At 36.5% G+C, this 21,005-nt stretch overlaps 1 protein-coding gene and 1 non-coding gene across 3 annotated transcripts; both read right to left on the minus strand.

Annotated features, from left to right (window-relative positions):
• Positions 1–10,608: 10,608 nt before the first annotated feature.
• On the minus strand, positions 10,609–10,682 carry TRNAV-AAC (transfer RNA valine (anticodon AAC)). Its single transcript has one exon. It is a non-coding gene; the product is annotated as a tRNA-Val (tRNA).
• A 6,624-nt stretch (positions 10,683–17,306) lies between these two features.
• LOC145138301 (Pentatricopeptide repeat (PPR) superfamily protein) lies at positions 17,307–20,929 on the minus strand. Of its 2 annotated transcripts, none has more exons than XM_079072399.1 (3): positions 18,181–20,929; positions 17,721–18,094; positions 17,307–17,632 (listed from the first exon to the last, which is right to left on the minus strand). In XM_079072399.1, the coding sequence occupies exon 1, from the start codon at positions 20,908–20,910 to the stop codon at positions 18,217–18,219; it is 2,694 nt and encodes an 897-aa protein (XP_078928525.1). In that variant the 5' UTR covers positions 20,911–20,929; the 3' UTR covers positions 17,307–17,632; positions 17,721–18,094; positions 18,181–18,216. The 2 variants fall into 2 exon arrangements, with proteins under 2 accessions (XP_078928525.1, XP_078928524.1); XM_079072398.1 differs by having other exon boundaries at positions 17,721–18,100.
• Positions 20,930–21,005: the final 76 nt, after the last annotated feature.

Below are 21,005 nucleotides of genomic sequence, written 5' to 3' on the forward strand. Positions count from 1 at the left end.
AGGAATATATAACAACAATTTTCCATGTGGATTGTAAGGATAAGTTTTTCCGCAAAGTTTTAAAATAAAAGAAAATTGTTTAATTTTATTTATTTGAAGTATCCTTACAATGGCATTTGTAGGAAATTGTTGCTTATATGATTCCACTGACAGCAATATTGGAAAATGGATTTGATTCTTTCATTTGTGGTAGTGTCTAAATTTACCAAATCAGGAAAGTTCCTCATCACCCAAGTTTCAATTGGACCGAAACTTGGAATCATGCAAGTTGAATAGTATGATGAATGAGAACTTTCAAGCATTGGAAAATCAAGACTAATTACTTGTTCACATGGATGTGTGAGTCAAGTGAAGGACTAAAGGGATCGAGTACACATTCTTGTGCACTGGTCATGTCCACCACAAAGCTCGTTAAGACTATTTGATTTACTAAAGTTTAGTAAATATGGTTATACTTACAAGTTTAAGTATAATTCTGAAACATTGGAAAAGTCTCAATGTATGGCAGAACGAATGGGAAGAATCAAATTAGGCAGAAAGATAAAAGTTTCTCAAATCTGAAAAGATGGGAGAGTACTTTAGTATCATGTTTGTGATCATCTTAATGATTTAGAAATCATATCACAATTAGTCCTCTAAAGGTCATCTTAGTGCATTCTTATGACTAAGAAGAGGAGTCATGGATTGTTGAAATGGTTAGATCAGGAAGATGAGTCATACTTCGTTCCAAAACAATTCTTAGAGTCATACTCCAAGATTGTAACTTGAGTGACATATCTTAAAGAAAGGTTTAAAACACTTATCAAATGTAAGAGTAAAAGTGTCCTACTCTTGTACATTTGAAATTGGTAAGTTGTGATGTTTTGGATAAAACAAAGACCAACTAAGGCCAATTGTGTGAAGTGTTTGTCTTGATAAAGAATCCGCACTATCTCTTGAATATTTGGCAAGATAGTCTTATATGTCAAGTGGATAGTGGGAGTCTTAAAGATCCTAAAAAGAATTTCAAGAACTAATCAAGAATAAAACCTGAGGTTCTTCACTAGCACAGGACTTGAGGTTTATAACCTATCGTGTTGACATATTTTGTGCCCATTCCAGTTAAAATTGGCTTTGCATAGGAGTTATGAAAGTTCTCAATTGGTTGCATAACAACTTGGAAGCAATGGCAGGCCCTGTACTGCCAGGTGGCAAGAAGTTAAGATTGCATAAGTTCAGTCCATATGAGTTTGGATTTGTCATTATCCTTGTCTTGTGACTATGGTTTTGACGATTCACATGGATAAGAACACATACACCATAAAATCTAAGGGTCATAAGGTTTCTCTCCGATTCATGAAAATGATGGTGAGGAAACACTTCCACCAAGTATATTTGAAGCAGATGGCAAAAGGTCTAAACAATTGAGACTATGATTACGGCATCCCTTTTCATAGTTCTGAAATTGTTTAGACACACATGCATGCTATCTTAGGAAAGGTGTATGATTTTGATAAAGTTTTATCAAAGCATCTCGTATCAGAAATCTGAACTTTGGTAAGAAAGTCAATAAAGTATTGATTTCTAGAAGTCCAGCTGATTTCTGAGTACATGTCAAAGCTAGTGGGAGCATAAGTGTTATGCTAATAATCATCATGTTAGTGGGAGCATGATAATTATTGTTAGTATTGCAAGTTAGCAATGTTAATTATAGAAAACAAAAGTTTCAATTCGTGAGGCTGCAGAGATTGAAAAAGTTGTTTTGCTATAATTAAGGGAGAGGATATACTTCATTTCAGTTCTAAAGGCTTAGATTGAGACCTTAATCATCTTTAGTCAAGAATATATATATGAATTTCATGTTGGATTGGTTCAACTTAAGGAAATTCTATATATTGCGTTCTCAAAATTCGATTATGATTACGGCATCCCTCTTCATAGTCAAATTTTGAAAACATGGCAAATAAAAATATTGTAGCAAAAGACTGGTCTAGAATCATGTCTTTATGTGAGACATCATGAATCGTGTACCATTTGCTTTGGGTACAGGATCGATTGCATATGCTATAATATTTGTCATTTCCAAATTTTTCCAAATGCCCAGAGGCATTAAGAAGGGAAAAGGTCTAGAATTGGATATGACTAAAATGATTAAGCAATTGTCGAGGACAATCTGAGGTTTACCAAAGATTGGTTGCTCAGGGACAGTTGGAAGTATAGTGCTAATTTTGGAAGGAACATATTGACATATTCTGAAAAGAGGCATCTCTTATTCAGAAGTGATAGTCAAAATGAGAATATGGAGTTGTCTCCATAGGTGGAAGTTATCTGTGTAAGATTAGAAAACTTAATGCAAGAAGCATGTCCAAAGCAATGTACTTTGAATATGAGACTTAGTTCCCATGGAGTTGATCTCCATTAGAATACCTTATAATGATTGTTGACAAGTCTTTGTGACTTTGTACATATTCATTACAGGAGGGTCAATGCATATAAGTTTAAAATCTAAACAGATTTCGATAAATGATAGGAATTTGAAATTCTCACATTTTTCGATAAGGATTTGGGAGTGTGAAATTAGAATCATTGAAATTATGTTCAATTGGTTTATTTCACAAAGTAAGGATCATAGACAAACATAGAGTGCATACTTGGTGTATGGCAAAGCTATTGTTTAAGAAAAACATAGTGTACATGCTTGGAGCATGGGACAACTAGTGTTTTTAATTCAAGTATAAATTTGATAAAACCGAAACAATGAATAATGAGTAATTAGTATGGTGATAAATAAAAGTGTTTATTTTATTCATAGGGTTTGATACCATATTTGATTCATTTATTCTTGTGTTTCACTTTGCATGTTTTGACTTCCAGAATAACTAAGTCGCTCTTCCTGAATGATTAAGTTATTCAAACCATCCACAGTCGGTCATATGTTGGAAGTAGATATGAATCAAGACTGTCATGGGTTGGTTTGTAGAGGTCCAAGTTAGTGGACAAAGTGGTGCTACAACACTCATGAGTGCTCATAAGTTCTGAGTATTGGATTCAACCCGCGCTCATTTGAATCACTTCATGGATTTTATCACGAGTGATCATGAGACGATAATATCTTATATTCTTCAAACCTAGAGATATGAGTTGTTACTATGAGTTGGTTATACATTGATTGCACGAAAATGCATTTGGTAACTCGATGTTATAAAACGTGCCTTTGTGTATGATTCAACAAGTAGTAGAACAAGCCATATGAGTCGAAGTTTATCCATTCCTTTTACCTTCGGGATAAAAGCGATATCTGTGGGCCCCTCGATGATTTAGAGATGACACATGTGAGTGCTTGGCCAAGCCAGGACTGATTTGATTTGTTCAATCAGTCAGTCATCATAAATCGAAAATCGAGAAACAACAAATGGACAGAGAGAATGGTTATAATCCATGTCTCAGTCCATATGATATCTAGAATGGAGGAATATATGATCCCTTATCTAATGGACAAGTCATTGACAAGGTCAGAGTTCGACAGCGGCTTTAAGAGCTACGATTGCCAGTTAGGTTTTGAAATCATACTCAATAATAGTTTTAGACTTATCCAAGTGGGAGACTGTTGGATTAATGTCTAAGTCCATAACTATATTTGGTATGTACTTGACCCGACCCGACATGGTCCATTTGGGTTGCACTTCACCGGCACAATTTATATGGATAGTCTTTTGAGAATAGTATATTTATGATTTATATTAATATATTATAAGTTCTAATATATTAATATGGAATCATATTATTTAATTAGTATTGATCAAGAATTAATTTAGAATTAATTAAGTGATCAAAAAGAACTAACTAAATATGAACTCTTATATATATGGAATGGGCCAAGTTCATTTAGGTTGGGCTAAGCTTTCATGGATGGTCCATGGAGCTTTTAACCCATGGATCCTATGTAAATGAAAGGTCATGGGTATTAGGGTTTACATGGATGTAACCCTAATCCTCCATAATATATAAAGGGGTCCTTGGCTCACAAAATTGACACAAGTGTGTGAAAATAAGAGTGGGCCGATTTTAGTGTGCATACATATTCTCTCAAGTTCTTCCAAGGTGTTTTGGTGATTTGTGATTCCATTTGAGGCTTCCACACTATTGGGGCTAAGCTCTTAAAGCTTGAAGACATCAAGCTACATCAAAAGGTATGTCATCTAACTAGAACTTTGTAGTATAGGTGCTTCATAATATGCTAGTTAGGATGAAACCTTGGAATAGTTAATATTTGCATGTATAATAGAGAAAACATAGATCCAAGGTTTATAGGGTTGCATGTACACCATATGAGTGTTAGAATGCTCAAAACCCAACAGATGTTCTGGGATACTCTGATAATAAATGAATTGAAAACCTTTTTGTAATAACTTAATGAATATGGGTTGTTTTTGAAAAGTTTAAATTGGTTGTAAATTTCTGGATGTTAAATATCCAACATCGGTCTGCATACTCTGTTCATGAGATCCATGAACGCTGTTGGTGCATTGGTGAGACCGAAAGGCATCACCACGAACTCGTAGTGCCCATAACGAGTCCTAAACGCCGTCTTCTGGATATCCTCATCACGCACCCTCATCTGGTGATATCCAGACCTCAAGTCTATCTTGGAGAACCAAGATGCTCCCTGCAACTGATCGAACAGATCATCGATCCTCGGTAATGGATAACGGTTATTGACCGTCAACTTGTTCAACTCCCGGTAATCAATGCACATCTGGTGCGAACCATCCTTTTTCTTGACAAAAAGGATCGGCGCTCCCCACGACACCCTAGGTTCATATCTCCAAAGGAATAGCATAAAGCAGGATGGTTGGGACTCTCTGGACCTCTTAAGGTCCAGATCTAAGAGTTATTCCACCTTGGGACCTCAAAAGCTTCGAATCCAAGCTAAAGAAGGGGAAAGAAAACCCTAGATTCAAGTAGATCACCTTAAACACGAGATTGAGCATAGATCCATACCTCTAGTAGCCCCCTCTGATAAAATGGTAGCAGATCTGAGCTCCTAAAGCCGTTTAGCTTGCCCTCCTTCCTTCTTCCTTGCAAAATCACACTAGAGATGATGAAAATGGCTTCCTCTCTCTCTCTCTCTCTCTCTCTCTACGCTCTCTGGTTCTCTGGTGCTCTCAAGGGTAAAGGTGGCCGCAAATGAGGGCCGTAAGATCCCTTAAATAGGGCACAGGCCCGAGGATTTAGGGTTTCTGCCCTCAGCGCGGACTCGTCGAGTCGACTCCCTGACTCGTCGAGTCCCTTCATTAAATCCAGTCAGCAAATCGCGATCCTACTCGACGAGTCTAGGCGTCAACTCGTCGAGTCCCCCCATTTGACAAAAATAAATAATTAAAATATGATACCTGGAATTCCGGATGTTACATAAATGCAATATTGTTTCCAGAGCATAAAGCCTACAACTAGCATGCAATTGACATAATCAACATAAAAGTGAGTTATAGAATTACCTTTTTTCGTAGCTTGTAGTTTTTGACATTTAAGAACTTAGCACCCCAAGTGTGATGCCTCAAACGGTTCACAACACACCCTTGAACAATTGGATGACTTGAGAGAGATTACTAGGCACACAAATCGGTTATGAACTCCAAGAACACTTGTTGTAACCGATTTTAGCCATGGGGTTATGTATATATATATATATATATATATATATATATATATATATATATATATATATATATATATATATATATATATGTAGGAATCCAAGAGTCATGGGTGAACCCTAATCCATACTCTTTGGGTTATGATCCATATTTCATGTGGGCTAACTCTTCATGGAAACTTACATAAGCTTAGCCCATCATGGATCAATAGCCCAAACCATATATATATATATATATATATATATATATATATTTATATATATATATATATATATATATATATATATATATATATATATATATATATATATATATATATATATATATATATCATTGATTTACATAATCAGTCCCCGGTAATTTAATTAGTCTCTTTTGATCACTAAATTAATTCCAAATTAATTCTTGATCAATAATAATTAAATATTATGATTTCATACCAATATATTAGAACTTATAGTATATTAATAAATCATAAATAACCTCTTACTCAAATATCCATCCTCAAATTGTCCTGGTGATATGCAACCCGAAATGGACCATGCTACTCTCGGGTCAAGTACATACCAATTATAGTTATGGGCTTAGACACCTAATCCAACACCCATAAGATGGAAACAACCTTATCCTGAAGGATCTCCCTAACCTGATCCTCAGTCAATGATGGCCTATCCTGGCCACCTGCTCCTGATCCTGATCCAGATCCTGCCTCAAATCGTCTCGTAATCGCCATACTGAAACCAACCAGGGAGATATCAGATAAAATGCATATAACATCATGGGAACCAATTCCCAAACAAAACCCTAGGGGTTGTGAGTTCCCTGCTACTGTGCTTCCAGTAGTACGAGCCCATACTACCTTCCACACCTACTTGTATTTGTCTAAGAGGATTATCACAACAACCCTAACAATACTCGCTATCATATGCGTACACTCTATCCTCACTTCCTAAAGGAAGGCTAAACATCACGCGATTGGTCGGTTAACCCCACCCAACTCATCCATGAAACTTTCACCAACCCTAGAGCACTCGTATATGTTAATCATACATAACATTGGATCCTATAGACGGTCGAATATTCAACCCAACCTTAAGCCCATAACCAAACAAGGAACATGAAATAATGCCAAATGGAACATTCTCAGGCTATAGAATCTTAGTTATGTACAACTATGATGCATACACAAAGCAACTACAGTAATGATGTCAATTTCATATAAGGAAACCCTAGGCTATCAGGCATCATATAATCGGGAAATTTTATCATGCAATTTCTGAAGATCCCTAGCCTATCACTAGCATGCTGTTGTAACATATCATAATATCAAATAACAATGTGGTAATTTGGGGTCTACTTACTGGCTCCGACTGATCGTACACACCGCATCCTCTTTTGATTATTTTGAAAACAATTTGAAAATCATTTTTAAAACATTTTCCTTAGTTTGAGACTAGATTCACACGAGTGTTCCTCATATTCAGTCAAACCAAGGCTCTAATACCAACCTATAACAACCATAAAATCACAACAAATTTAAACTTTTTAGAGATAACCCAAAATCATAAAACAGTTACAAAATCATTGTTTCCAAATTGTTTATCAAACATCAGAGTTTTCCTAAAAAATCACAATGCCATAAGAACCAAAAGATATGTACGGTCATGCCTTCGCCTTCCCTCGATCATATGAAGTACTTGAGACAGTAAACTAAAAACCGTAAGCCAAAACTTAGTAAGTTCCCCCAAGGTACCAACACATAAACAATTCACATATACAACAGCATATCGGGTCCAATCAACCATCGGGTTGGAATACCCTAGGCCCAATCACCCTTCGGGTTCAGTCATCATCAGGATGGAATACCTAGGGTGGAATGCCAATATACAATGGGTCCAGTCAACCATCGGGTTGGAATACCCCAGGCTCAATCAACCATCAGGTTGGAATGCCCAACGGGTCCAGTCATCCTCGGGATGGAATACCCTTGGGCTCAATCAACCATCGGGTTGGAATGCCCCCGGTCTGTTGGCCCACACACATAGCAGTAAAGCCTCAACCAAAAACCAAAATACATGCACATATAACAGATAAACATATAACTAGTCAACAGATAATCAGACAGATCAACATATCACTAAGCATAACATTATCCTATATACCAGGATACAGATCTAGCAGATCACCACAACACGATAACATACTATCACATAACATGATATCTAATCCAGTGGCTGACCTTGGTGCCTTCGAAGTAAGGAAACCTCACCTCACAGTCTCGACTCTGAATCTCAGCTCTAACCGTCACCTATCCAACCAAATGACCACTTCTCAGTTAAAATGCAAAATACCTAAAATACCCTTCAGGTCAAACTTGGTCAAATTCAAAGTCAACCCAGTCAAAATCCATCAGTCAACTGAATCAACCTAGTCGAGTCGACACAGTACGCGTACGCGGGACGTACTCTTAAGGTACGATGGGTGTACCCGAGCATTGACCATCATCAGGGTGGTTGACTACGTACACGATGCGTACTCCAGGTACGCGGGGCGTACTCCCAGATATCCTAAACTCTTATTAAGAGCTTAATGACTTACGCTCTCACATCCATCTTTCAGATCCATGGCCAAAATACCCTCAAGAGTCATAAAGTTTCCAACTTTATGACTTTGCATGTCCATTAAGTGCTTAACTCAACTTCTTAATCCATTAAGACCTTCTCAATGATTCATGAAGCAAAACCAACCATTTGGAACCCATTTTTATGACTGAAGACACTCCCTAAGTTCTGAAGGGACGACTTAATGGGTCCAGAACAGTCCATGGTCAAGAATCACCATTTTGGGACCAAAAAGTGACTTAAAAGATTTAGAATCTAGATCTACATGATGGAGATGTAAAGTTGCAAGCTTTATACCTTCAAGATGTTGCAAACCAAGTAGAAGTCCCAGATCCAAAGTGCTCCCAACTCTAAGATCTTCTCACTACCTTCTTCTCTATTCAAAAGTACTTCAAAACTCTCTTGAAGGCCCAAAAATGGCTATCTTTCTCTTATGGTTGCTTCGGGGTCGATATACATACGTACGTACATCGTACTCCTCTAAGTCTCAATTTACCAAAATGGCACTATGGGCCCTTTTTGTACTCTTTATTAAACTTAGGGACCAAAATGCAATATAATTCAATTATAGGGTCAAAATTAGAAGTACCTCATGATTGGGATGTTACATTACCAATAGTTAATGACATTGGACACTTTTTCCAACATTTAATTCTTGCATCAAAACCTTTTTCTTCTTCTTCCTTCAAAGAGTACCACTAACACCAAAATGAACCAAAACTTCAAAACGGAGGATATGGTTTAGCAAGGGTGTTTTGGGAGGTGATGGAGGCTGAAGGTGGAGGAAGCCCTAGCCATCACTTCCCTTAAACAAGGTCTTAAGCCCAAAAATTAGGGGTTTTCACGTCTGTTGCCCCCACATTGTGGCACACATCCTGCCACGCCGTGGGATCCAAAATGAACTCGCGTTTCATGTAAGGTTGCCACGTCGTGGAAACCTATTCACCACGTCGTAGCCAACCATAAATCTCAATTTTAAAAGTGAAAATACATACCAGAAATTGGGCGTTACAAAATGGAATTATGGAAGTCGGATTAAATACCACTTCTTTCAAAACTTTAGAATCATGTGTTATGCCCTCCCATCTAGCCCATACAAAGGTGAATATCATATCAAATCAAAAATTCCAATTTCAGAAAAAAAAACAAATGCGTACCTACTGTTGTAGAGGTCAACACTGACAGAGGTTGAGAAGGCGTCGAAGTCGCCGGAGGGAGGTCCTAGTTTCAGGCTTCGTGGAAGATGGAAGGAATGAAGAAGCGATGTCAGCTTTGTTGCTGAGTGGAGGCGTGTTTTTTGTGTTTTCTTTTAGGGCGTAGAGGGCACAATGGGAACAAGGTGTTTTTTTTTTGTGTCAACAACAATCTTGAGTTGGATCGAGTTAGGAGATGGGTCAGCTATTGCTAACCGAGTCAGTCAATTTGGGGCTCTACTAAACGGCCTGACCGAACCGAGTCAACCAAAATTTGTTGACGAGACACGGTCAACACAATATCAAACAAACCTATGACTGTTATGCATTTTTTTTGGACTTCATAAAAAACACTTAAACATGGAGACAAAAAAAATATCATTTAGTCTTGACGAGAGGTGCAAACTATCCATTGAAATGATAGTTGAATTTGGAGGGAATGATCATTATGCAACAATAGTTGACATGTTCTTGAAAAAACAAACAAAAGAAAGAGAGGAAAGAACACAAAAAAGACAGAAAATATACTAAACTATAGTTAAATTATTCCACCTATGTCCATTGCAAAACTTGAACCCTCAACCTTAAAGAGAAAGGACAACACCGAATATCGTTGAACTAAAAGCCTTTTGGTTGTAAGGATTTAATGGAATTAAGTTAACGATGTAAATGAGCAAGATTGAGAATGTTATGATGGAATTAAGTTAGTGAGAGAGACTGAAAATGTTATAATAAACTATGTAATTTAAAGTTTGGATCATACAAATGCTATAAGTTCATTTGCGATTATGTCTACTCATCGAATTAATTTTTTTCTCAAAACAAAGGAGCTTTGTATCAAAACCTACATACCCGTTGAGTTAGATTACAAAATATCATAGTACCTCAAAAGAAAAACGAAAAAAAAAACATCGACAAACATATTTATTGTTGACAATTTTAAGCTCAAAAACTAATTTCCGTATGTTATAAGTTCATAATAAAAACCCAATATCAAAAGTAATTTTATATTTTATATAAGTTCATAATTTATTTGATTATAAACTTACAACAAATGTATTTAAAATTATATTTTTTTCTGATAAAGGAAAAACCGAAGCTGCATTCAGTTTCAGTTAATATAAAGGAAAAACACTAGGGAAAAAAAAATTAAGAACATGGCTTCGCCCGGGTTCGAACCGGAGACCTTCAGTGTGTTAGACTGACGTGATAACCAACTACACCACGAAACCGCTTTTGATCTAAACTTAATTTAATTGTAAAAAAATTCAAGTAGTCTCCGTTTCTGTCCCTCTCGATCTCAACCCAAATTTCTTGATTTCTCTATCTGGAGAGCATATGCTACAAACACAAATTGTATCGAATTCGAAGGTTTCTTATTTGATTATCTAATTCAGGGTTAATAGGAAAGAATGGCCATTGGTGATCTTGATTTATGCCTCTGTCGATCTGATTAAGAACATCAAGAAATCGAGGGAGGTGGAATTTGGAAATGGAGGTCCCGGTGCTAATCGAGATGCTCCCGCGTTTAGTTAGTTTAACTCAGATAGATAGATATGATATATGTATATTCGTTTCGTTATAGAAAGAAGATTTTTAATTTTTGTTTGAATGAACATTGTCATATTTTTCCAGCGTCTTTTGCATGCTCCGAAAACCATAAATCCAACTGGTGCTGTTATTGCAAGCAAGAATGGTTTCCCAAATGCTAACTTTTGTTTGTCATCTTAATCCCTCGTTGCATACTGTAGTTTCTGTGGTGAAATGAAAATCAATAAGTTAATAATTTAAAATATATTTGACTAGCTTATACATATAACCAAAATCACTTATTGATTTATGATCTCTTCAAAATATGAGATGTTTTTAACTTTTCAAAAAGTTATTTTAAGAATAGCTTTTGCGACAAACAATATTTTTGATTTATTAGCTTTTTGAAAAGCTAAGGGTGCGATTGTTTGTGGAAAATTTTTCAAGAAAAACGGAAATTTTGAAAACACTTTTGGTTTTTTCAGTTTTTCAAAGTTTTTTAAGAAAATTAAAAATTCTCAGTTTTCCAAATTGCATGTAAATTAAAAAAGATAATTTTACATTTTTCCAAAGTTTTCCAAATTTTCTAAGATAGAAAATGAAAACTCCATCGCTTCCAACCAAACACATTTTTTAAAATCTTCATTGAAAACTCAAATTTTTTTTAAAATTAATACATATTAGTTATCACCGTACAACGAATGAAAAGGCAAACGAGCAACAAATTGTACCGCTAAGCTTTTTTGTATGATAAAATCAATTCTTTTGAAGACTACATCCATAGATATAGGGGATATAACATTGCTATGCATGATCCGTTGTACTCTACTAAGAAGCTCCACCGCATCCGACGTAAAGAAACCAAACGTATCAAATGCAAAAGGTATGAACACGTGTTGATTTTCCACACACGATTTCTCATATTTGGTAACCTTGCAAGTAGCAGCTTTTAATGCATCCTGTCCCGCCGTGAAACCCTGACTCTCAAGCCTACGAGAGGGGATACCCATGTAAGGTCCATACATGCGTGTTTCCCTCCAACTCATCCAAAAATCAAAACGCCAGCCGGTCAAAGGGTTGACATTCCTTCTGTCGGGTCAGTCAGGAAATTCACAGGAGCCTCTTTCTTGGCGGAAACCCTGGCACGCTTAATTATGTCGACCAAAACATCTCTAACCAAATCGTGCATGTATTTGAACCCCGGGAGTTCTTTGCAATGAACTGCATGCTCTCCAAAAGAGTCCAAACATGTCTTACGGCACATCAGACATATCTTGTCAGCTGGGAATATTGGAATCAAGAGTCAATATTTGAGGATGGTAGGATATTCCACAGGAGACATGACGACTCAGAAGAAAGCAATTGTAACGCCCGGTTTCGAATCGTTTCTCATTGCGGGGTGGTGATCAAGGAGTAGGTATTAGCAAGCTTAGAACCCTTGAAGAATTGAGTTTGGGCTCATTTGGAGGTTGATGATGTAGTTTGGATGATTCGGGTATTCAGTTTGTGTTTTGGAGCCTAAGGGTATCGGTAAAGGTGTTGGTTCGGGCCTTTTATGAATTTTGGATTTAATTTCGGTTGGTTTTCAGACTAAATAAAGTTTATAGATGTGTAGGACTTCTCGTTACCTTTTCGTGGATATAAAGAACATCAAAAACGGATAAGAGATGCAAAAGTTATGCCATTTAAAGTTAGAGGGGTGTTGGGCCAAAACGGGTACGCATGACGTACAAGGGAGGTACGCATGGCGTACACAAGAATTTGGACGGGGTGCATTTGGGAACGCCCTGCGTTCCCCAAGGGAACACGTTGCGTTCTTCAGGCCAGATTAAAACCCTAATTTAGGGTCTTGGACCCTATTTAAAGAACTTAACTCACCTCCAACCCTCATTTCCTTTAGCCTCCATCCTATCTAACCCTAAGAACGAAACCCTAGATTCCATTTGTGTGATTATTGAGCTTCAAAGTGATTTATATGTGTTTTGGTGCTTGAGGAAGAAGAAAGAACTTCTTGAAGAGTCATTGCTTGACTTGGAGCTTTTGGATCCAGGCTTTGTGCACCTAGATCCATCTTCTGGAGGTATAAAGTCTCAACCTTGAAAACTCTTTCATGTAGATCTAGCTAAGTGGTATTTTGTTATGGTTTTGGTCCCTTTGAGGTGGTTCTTGTGAGTAGAAGTTACTCCAGAACCTTTGAGCTTCATATTTGGTCCTTGTTGAGGTTATGGAGTCATAAAGTTTGGATCTTTATGGGTATAAACCTTCCATGAATGATTTAGTAGTCATTTGATGAAGTTTGGGACTTGGGCTTTTGATTTGGGTCCCATTGCGTTATGTTAAGTCATAAGGAAACTTTATGACTTAAGAAGTCCCCTGAAACCAGATCTGGAAGTTTGGATTAAGGTCTTAAGGTATTAAGAAGTTTTTAAGACATTTTTTGGGGTGATTTTGACCTTTAGGGTTCATCTTTTGAGTTGGGCTTCATTAAGCCATGCGAAGGCTTAAAGCCTTCGACTTTATGGATCAAGTCACTTGTATTTAGCTATTATGAGGTTTTGGACGTTTGGCTTAAGGATTAAGTCATTGGAATGACTTTTGGGTGGCCGCTGGGAACGCCGTGTGTAACATTGGGAACGTCGTGCGTTCCGGTTATGATACCCGTTTTTGGACCGACGACGTACGCCGTGCGTACAAGCCATGTACACCGTACGTACGTCTGATCAGATGGGAATTGGGCTTTTTGGACTTGGACTCTTTTGGTATGGGCTTCGGTTGGGCTGAGTTGTTTCTTTTGGGCTGATAATTATTTTGAGAAGGCCTACGAAGGGGTTTAGGCCCAATTTGGAAAATTGGGCCATGGTTTGGGTCACGAGTGATTTTTGGTATTTTGAGTTTGAGTGTTTGAGTTATTAATGGGCCATCGGAATACAAAGTGTTTTGGACTATAAAGAATGGTTGGGCCTTAAAGTAAGGCCCATGTAAGGGGTTTAGGCCCAATTTGGAAAATTGGGCAATTGGTTGATTTATTGGCATTTGGGCCTTTCAGATTGTAAGTCTGGGTCTTAGATTTGGATAAGTCTAGGTTAGGGGTAAAATGGTCTTTTTACCCCAGATAGGAAGATGTGGTTATGGATTGGAACCCAATTGTTAATTGGGTGTTGTTTTGTTATTAATAGTTCGGGGATCTATCAACCAACAGCCAATGGTGTTTCTGTATGATTCAACAGTACGAGGTGAGTCTTCTCACTATATCTATGGATCGAAGGCACCAATGCTGGCCCATTACATGTTATGTGGTATGCTAGTTGTCTCTGTGATACTTGCATGGAAGACCCCAGGGGGAGCCCGTGGCAATTGGATGTCAGACCATAGGTGAAGCCCATGGCATTCCAGGTAAAGACCATATGGGAGCCCATGGCATTCCAGGTAAAGACCATGGGGGGAGCCCATGGCAACTATATGTATGTGCATGATAATCTGTGGTTGTATGTGGTATGATATATTGTGGAACTCACTAACCTTTGTGTTTACGGTTTTCAGTTTATGTTTCAGGTACTCCGGTTTTCAAATGGAAGAGTTCGGGATGATTGCAGAGTCCACACCACATATTTCCGCATTCTGTGAATTACTCTGGTTTAATGATGTTTTGCTAAATATTGGTTACTGTGGTTTTATGGAAACAATCTGTATTAACGATTTATTAATCTAAAAACAATTTTTTTATATCTTGATTTTCGGGATGTTACAACAGTTTTCCAGTGTTTACGTGCACCACATGCTCAAGATTTTCTTCTAGCTATCCCTATTTTCTAAAAACATTTTCTTAGGAAATAAAAACAGTTTCCACAACCAAACGCACCCTAAGAAATCAATAAGTAGTTTTCAAATAAAATCCCAAAATTTTGAAAAAGGGAAGAAGAAGGATAAACAAGGAAGGGGGAAGATAGTTACCTCCTAAATGAAAATCGAAATGCAGTTCAAACTCATTTTACAATGATAAATTATATAAAAATCATTATATTTTTATTTTATTATTTTCAGTCTTGACATTTATTTTCCTAAATCGAACATTATATTTTAAACTTTTGTTCATTGTTGACCAAATAACTAGTTACTTGCTTGCTTCCCGGTAAGCCATATGCATGTACCGTTCGTTTCATGCATTAAAATATTTGATTTCTCATCGGTTGGTTAATTGTTGAAAATAACGGTTTAACTCGTGTGAATGCTTCATCACAGTGAGATGGCAGAATGTTCCGATTCAATCTTTGAAGAAAATAATTCGGGATTAAAAAGTGATGAAGGGGGACCTACTTTTGTGGTGGATGAAGATTTGAATGACAACGACAAGGAAGAATACTTTAAACTTCAAGTGATGCATTTCTACATGATTTATGCAATTATCGCGTGATTACAAAAAACAATGAAGAAAGAATTCAAGAGGAGGAACATTCTAATCATGGACGGAGCTTTATAAGGGTCAAAAGAGGCTATGACCCCTCTTGATATTTTGGTTAGAACTTAGAAGTAGTCCATCGTCCATTATTTTTATACATATTAGGCCTAAAAATATAAAATATGGGTTATGCCTCTATGCTCTCCATTTTTAATACATATTATACTTCTCTCCCCCCTTCCCCCTCCTCTCAAATTAGATGTTTAAGTTCCGCCACTGATTCTGATAGTGAGAAACTTTTAGAAAAAAATGGACGAGGAAACATATGAAGTTAGTGTTGAATATGGTATCCATGACCCACATACTTTTTAGAATAATATGAGACCATATATTAGGAAATGTATGCAACTATAAAAGAAATGAGTTTTTGTTTAACAAATTATGTTGTAAATAGGTATCCAAATCTTCCACCCAAATGCTACGAGTTAAATGTGGTATTAATAAGAAAAAATTTAGTTGTTCATTAGAACTTTGGCCACAATGAATGAACAAGCAAAGGTCTTTCCAAATTAAAGGACTCGATGAGAGTCATACTTGTATTAAGGAGTTCAAACATGTTACATAGGTGAATCCTAATTGTATTGCAAAAATATACATTAAAGAATTGAGTATCAGGCCTAAAAAAATACATAGAGGTCAAAGAAGATGTAAAGAAAAGGTTTTTATGTGAAGTGTCAATGACACAATGTTATAGAGAAAAAAAGAAACCCTAGGAAATAATCAATGAAAAGTTAGATCGAACATGATGGCCGTATATAGGAGAATGGGACTATGCACATGGATGACAAAATATATCATAGTGCAATTGATATGTATCGAGCCATATGCCCTCAACATTTTGTTTTATATTTTTTAGGTTTATTTCAAGAGCCATATGCCCTCAACATTTTGTTTTATATTTTTTAGGTTTATTTCAAGATTAACTTGTTCTCTTTTTGTAGAAGAAAGGGTATGTAAAATAGATTCTTTGGATATAGCGTATGAAATGATAAAATCTACTACTACAAATTTAATGGATTTTAATAGAATTCCATTCCATTAATTTTTCAACAAAACATTTTTATGGAATTTCTATTTCTAATTCATTCAGATTTCTACAAATCTTTTACATTTTTTATAGAATTTCTCTTGCAAACCCTAAACCCTACGATGACCTTGTAGAGTGCTTTTTTACTATACGTGGAATAATAAATCCAAGTGAAATAATGAACTGTGCACTTAACATATCTCTAGTGTATATGAACTACAATTAGCAAAACCAAGAAACGAAGAAACCAAGAAATCAAAAGAAATATCCGAGTGCAATTAACCTATCTCTAGTATATATGAACCACAATTCAAGAGTCACATAACTTATAGCAGATTTAAGTCAACAGATACCTACATAAAATAAATTGAACATCAAGAAACGATGAATGACAACAAGAATAAAAGAACGTCAATCATCCCAATTAAGATTAGCTTTGTTTAAGTTGTATGCTTGATCTGCTGTACTTTCACCTTATTTGTCAATACTTTCACATTGATTTACTTTCACCTTACCTGTCTCATTTTACATCTGTCTCATGTCTCTTTTTACAAGATATCCTTTGCATATGCCTGAGATCATTTATGCGATGTAGTCGCTCTACACCTTATAAAGACATGATTGTCATTTGTCAACATCTACCTCCCATGCCTCATTTTAATGAGATTCTCAGAGTCTGTTGCTGTAAATTGTATACTTGATTTTTGGTTGAATTAGTTTTGTAGATATGTTTGATTTAGGGTTTCTTGAACATAACGATAAAGTGATGATAGGTGAAGCTGATGACATACATTCTACATGGACTCAATAGTCCCAATCGTTATATTAAACAGCTCAAAGACAGAAAGTCCTACAAAAAATACATTTTATGCACAAAAAATGTTAAACACTCAAGGAATGGACAAAATCCATAACTTTCAGCATACCACTGTAGTTACCCTAAACTCTAATGCCTCAAGTCGAGCAATAAAAGCAAAAAAACCACATAAAAGCATCTCAAAAATAAAGATTACACGAATATTTTACATTTGTGGCTATGTAAAACATAGCTTATGAGCCAAAACTGGATGCAATGACAAAAACGACCTTCTATTTCCAGAATCCCAAATTCAGGACTGAGTTTCAACACAATTGGTCTGGTTTTTTGAGGTGAGCCTTCAACAACACACCTAGTTGTAACACATAATTATATTAGAGCTTTGACAAATGAACTTAATCACATTAATTACCAAAAGGGAATTTGATAAAAGAACTAACCTTTTAAAACCCCACTTCAAAAGGTTCTAAGGTGGTGTTTGTTTTTTGGCAAAAAGTCTTTTTGACTTCTTTTGTCTACATGTGGAAAGACATTTGAGAAACAGACTGTTTGTTTTTCAAGAAACAAAAAACATAAAATAGTCTTTTTGGCCTCTTTTTCCCAAAGACAAAAAAATAGCTTTTGATTTTCGAAGATGTTTTTGTAAATTCTTACCCTATGTATTTCTTTTTCCACCCCAATGTCTCCACCACCACCACCACCACCTCCACCCCCACCCCCACCTTGCCACCTCCACCACTCACCATGGGAAGCCTCCCAGGCTGCATGACAATCACCTCTTTTGGTGACATACAACCACCATGGGAATTGGGAACTGAAGCTACACAAGCAAGTTTTATATCTTAAATTAATTGCTTTATAAGGCTAACTATTTAAAAAAAAAAAAAATTAAAACCTTACCCCGATTGTTTCATGAAAACAGACACCCAAATCGAATCACAAAAGCTCCAGACTTTGATTCAACTTCAATCCTCTTTTTACCATGTCATCACGAAAGTCAACCGCTTTGGTCAACTCTCCAGCAACACAACAACCATGTATTATAAAACTATATGCCAATGTGTCTGGTTTCAAACCCGAATCAATCATCAAATCCCATACCTTAATCGCTTCATGTACATTCCCATTTCTACAATATTCATAAATAATGGTCGAATAACTCACATGATCTGGCAAGATTCCATTATCAAACATCTCATCCAAGATCTTCACACCTTCTTGAATTCTACCCAATTTGCAAAAACCCCGAATCAAAATATTGTATGTTATCGTGTTTGCTAGAGACCCTTTTAACATAATATTATGAAGGTGTAATGCTTTTTCCATATGCCCTTCGTTAGTCAAACAGTCAAGAAAGCATCCGTATGTCACATGATTTGGGAAGATGGAATTCACAAGCATTTCCTTGAATAAAACCTCGGCTTTTTCTATAAACCCTAATTTACATAAACAGTTTATAATCACAGTGTATGTCACAACATTGGGGTTGCATTTTTCACTAATCATTATGTCCCAATACCCTATTGCTTTCCCAAGATCTCTTCTTTTTCCAAAAGCATCAATCAAGATTGTGTATAAAACATTATCTGGTTTCATTCCTTTATCGTGCATTTCTTTTAGAAAGTGTATTAATTTTACATCATCACCTTCTTTAACACTTCCATTTATAAGCATGGAATAACAAACAATGTCCATGTCGATTCCCTTCTCTATCATCTCATTGGAAGCACTAATTGCATCATCTAAAAGTCCAGCCTGGCAGAAACCTTGTAAAAGAGCACTATAACACATTTCATTTAGTTTGTGGTTTTGCCTGTTGAGGTTATTTACAAATTCTTTAGCTTCAGAAACTTTATTAATCGAACAAAGTCCAGCCATTAAAGATCTGAAGGTATATGTATCGGGTTTCAGACCCTTTTCCACCATTTGGTCAAACAAGTCAAAGGCTTTTACCATGTTTCCTTCTTGACAATGGCCTTCAATCATAACATTGTAAGTTCTCTCATTAGGGATCACGTTTCTTTCCATCATTTCAAGAAAGAAAGCACTTGCTTCTGTCCCCATGTTTGCATTAAAAAAACCAGAAATTAGTGAAGTAAATGTATAAGTGTTTGGAAAGATTCTTTTCCCTGTCATCTCATGGTAAAGCCTCAATGCCTTGTGTACATCTTGATGTTTGCAATATCCATCTATTAAACATGTATATGTCACAACTGTTGGATTTACATCTTGAAAAACCATCTCTTTTAGAAGAGTTTCTGCAATTCTTGGTTTTCCTGACTTACAGTATCCATTTATCAGAGAATTGTAAGGATAAACGGATGCTTTTATTCCTGAATCATTCATTTTATCAAGAAAAAGACGTGCATCTTCAAGTTGGCCTCTTTTGCAAAATGAATCAATGATGATTGAGTAAGTAATATCATTAGGGGTTAAACCATTGGTATCCATGTTTTTAAAAAGAATGTTGGCTTCATCTACATTTCCCTCTTTGCATAACGAATTGATCAATGCATTATATACAAATATATTTGGTAATGCTTTGATGGAGTCTAAATCTTGTATCAAATTATAAGCACTAATAGCATCCCCATTTCTTCTCAACCCCTCAACAACACCTGAAACAACAGCTTCACTTGGGACAAACCCCATGTCCACCATTTCACTGATTAGAGTTCTAGCAGTTTTAAATTGTTGTAATCTACAGAAACCCATAATTAAACTGCAATATGTGACAACATCAGCTTTCAAACCCTTTAAAGGCAATGCTTGCTTTAACTCCATTGCTTCTTCCATCTTTTGGCTCTTGCAGAGCCCATGAATGAACACATTGTACATAACGATATTTAACTCATGATTGTTGGACCCTAACCACTGTATCAATTCATTTGCCCTATCAAAATTCTTTAATTCACACAAACATCGAATGATAGCAGTATGTATGTAAGCATTGCCCCTGATACCAATTTCCGTCATCTCATCAAAGAACTTCAACACCAAATCAAATCGCCTAATTCGAATCAATCCGTTGAAAACATCACTTACAGTTCTAATCTCAGGCATTACATTCTTGCTTTTCATCAAATTCACAACCGAAAAAGAATCTAATACTCTCCTGCCTTGAACATACGCGTTAATCAACAAATCAAACCCTATAGTTCTCGAAAAATTGTAATTCACATAGGTATCGTAGTAATACTTAAAAACGATTTCCGGACTCGATGTTCGTAGTAAGAGCGTTTGGATCAGTGAAGAAGCAGGCCATAAGAGATTGGACTGGACGAGTGCGTGTATGAGGATGCAAAACGACGTAGTTGAGTGGTTGAAGTTCCTGTGCAGGCCTAAGAAATTGAAGAAGCGTAAAGCTAACCTTGGATCGTCTAGGGTTCTGAGCAAGACCTTTTCGACGTGTTGCTGTTTCAAGTTGCTAGAGATGGTGTTGTTGAAAGATACACTCCAGCTTTGGTTTCCATGAACAATGTTAGTGATAGTGGATATGAGGTTTTCGTCATTATCAAGGTGGCCGTTGATTTCGTGTTTGGTGGGGTACGACGGTGAAAGGGTGGTGGAGATGATGGGATTTGGGTGCGGAAGAGGCCGGATGGAACGATGACGGTGGAGCTTTCTCATTTGGGTGAAAATGCAGCCGGGGAGTGAGCGAGTTGCAGCGGCTATTGAAATGAAATAGAAGTTAATTACATAAAGAGTCCTTCAGTTATTGGTCA

The sequence above is a fragment of the Lactuca virosa genome, chromosome 9 (genome assembly GCF_052849685.1).
Source record: "Lactuca virosa cultivar CGN04683 chromosome 9, Lactuca_virosa_CGN04683_v6, whole genome shotgun sequence".
Classification (NCBI taxonomy): Eukaryota; Viridiplantae; Streptophyta; class Magnoliopsida; order Asterales; family Asteraceae; genus Lactuca; species Lactuca virosa.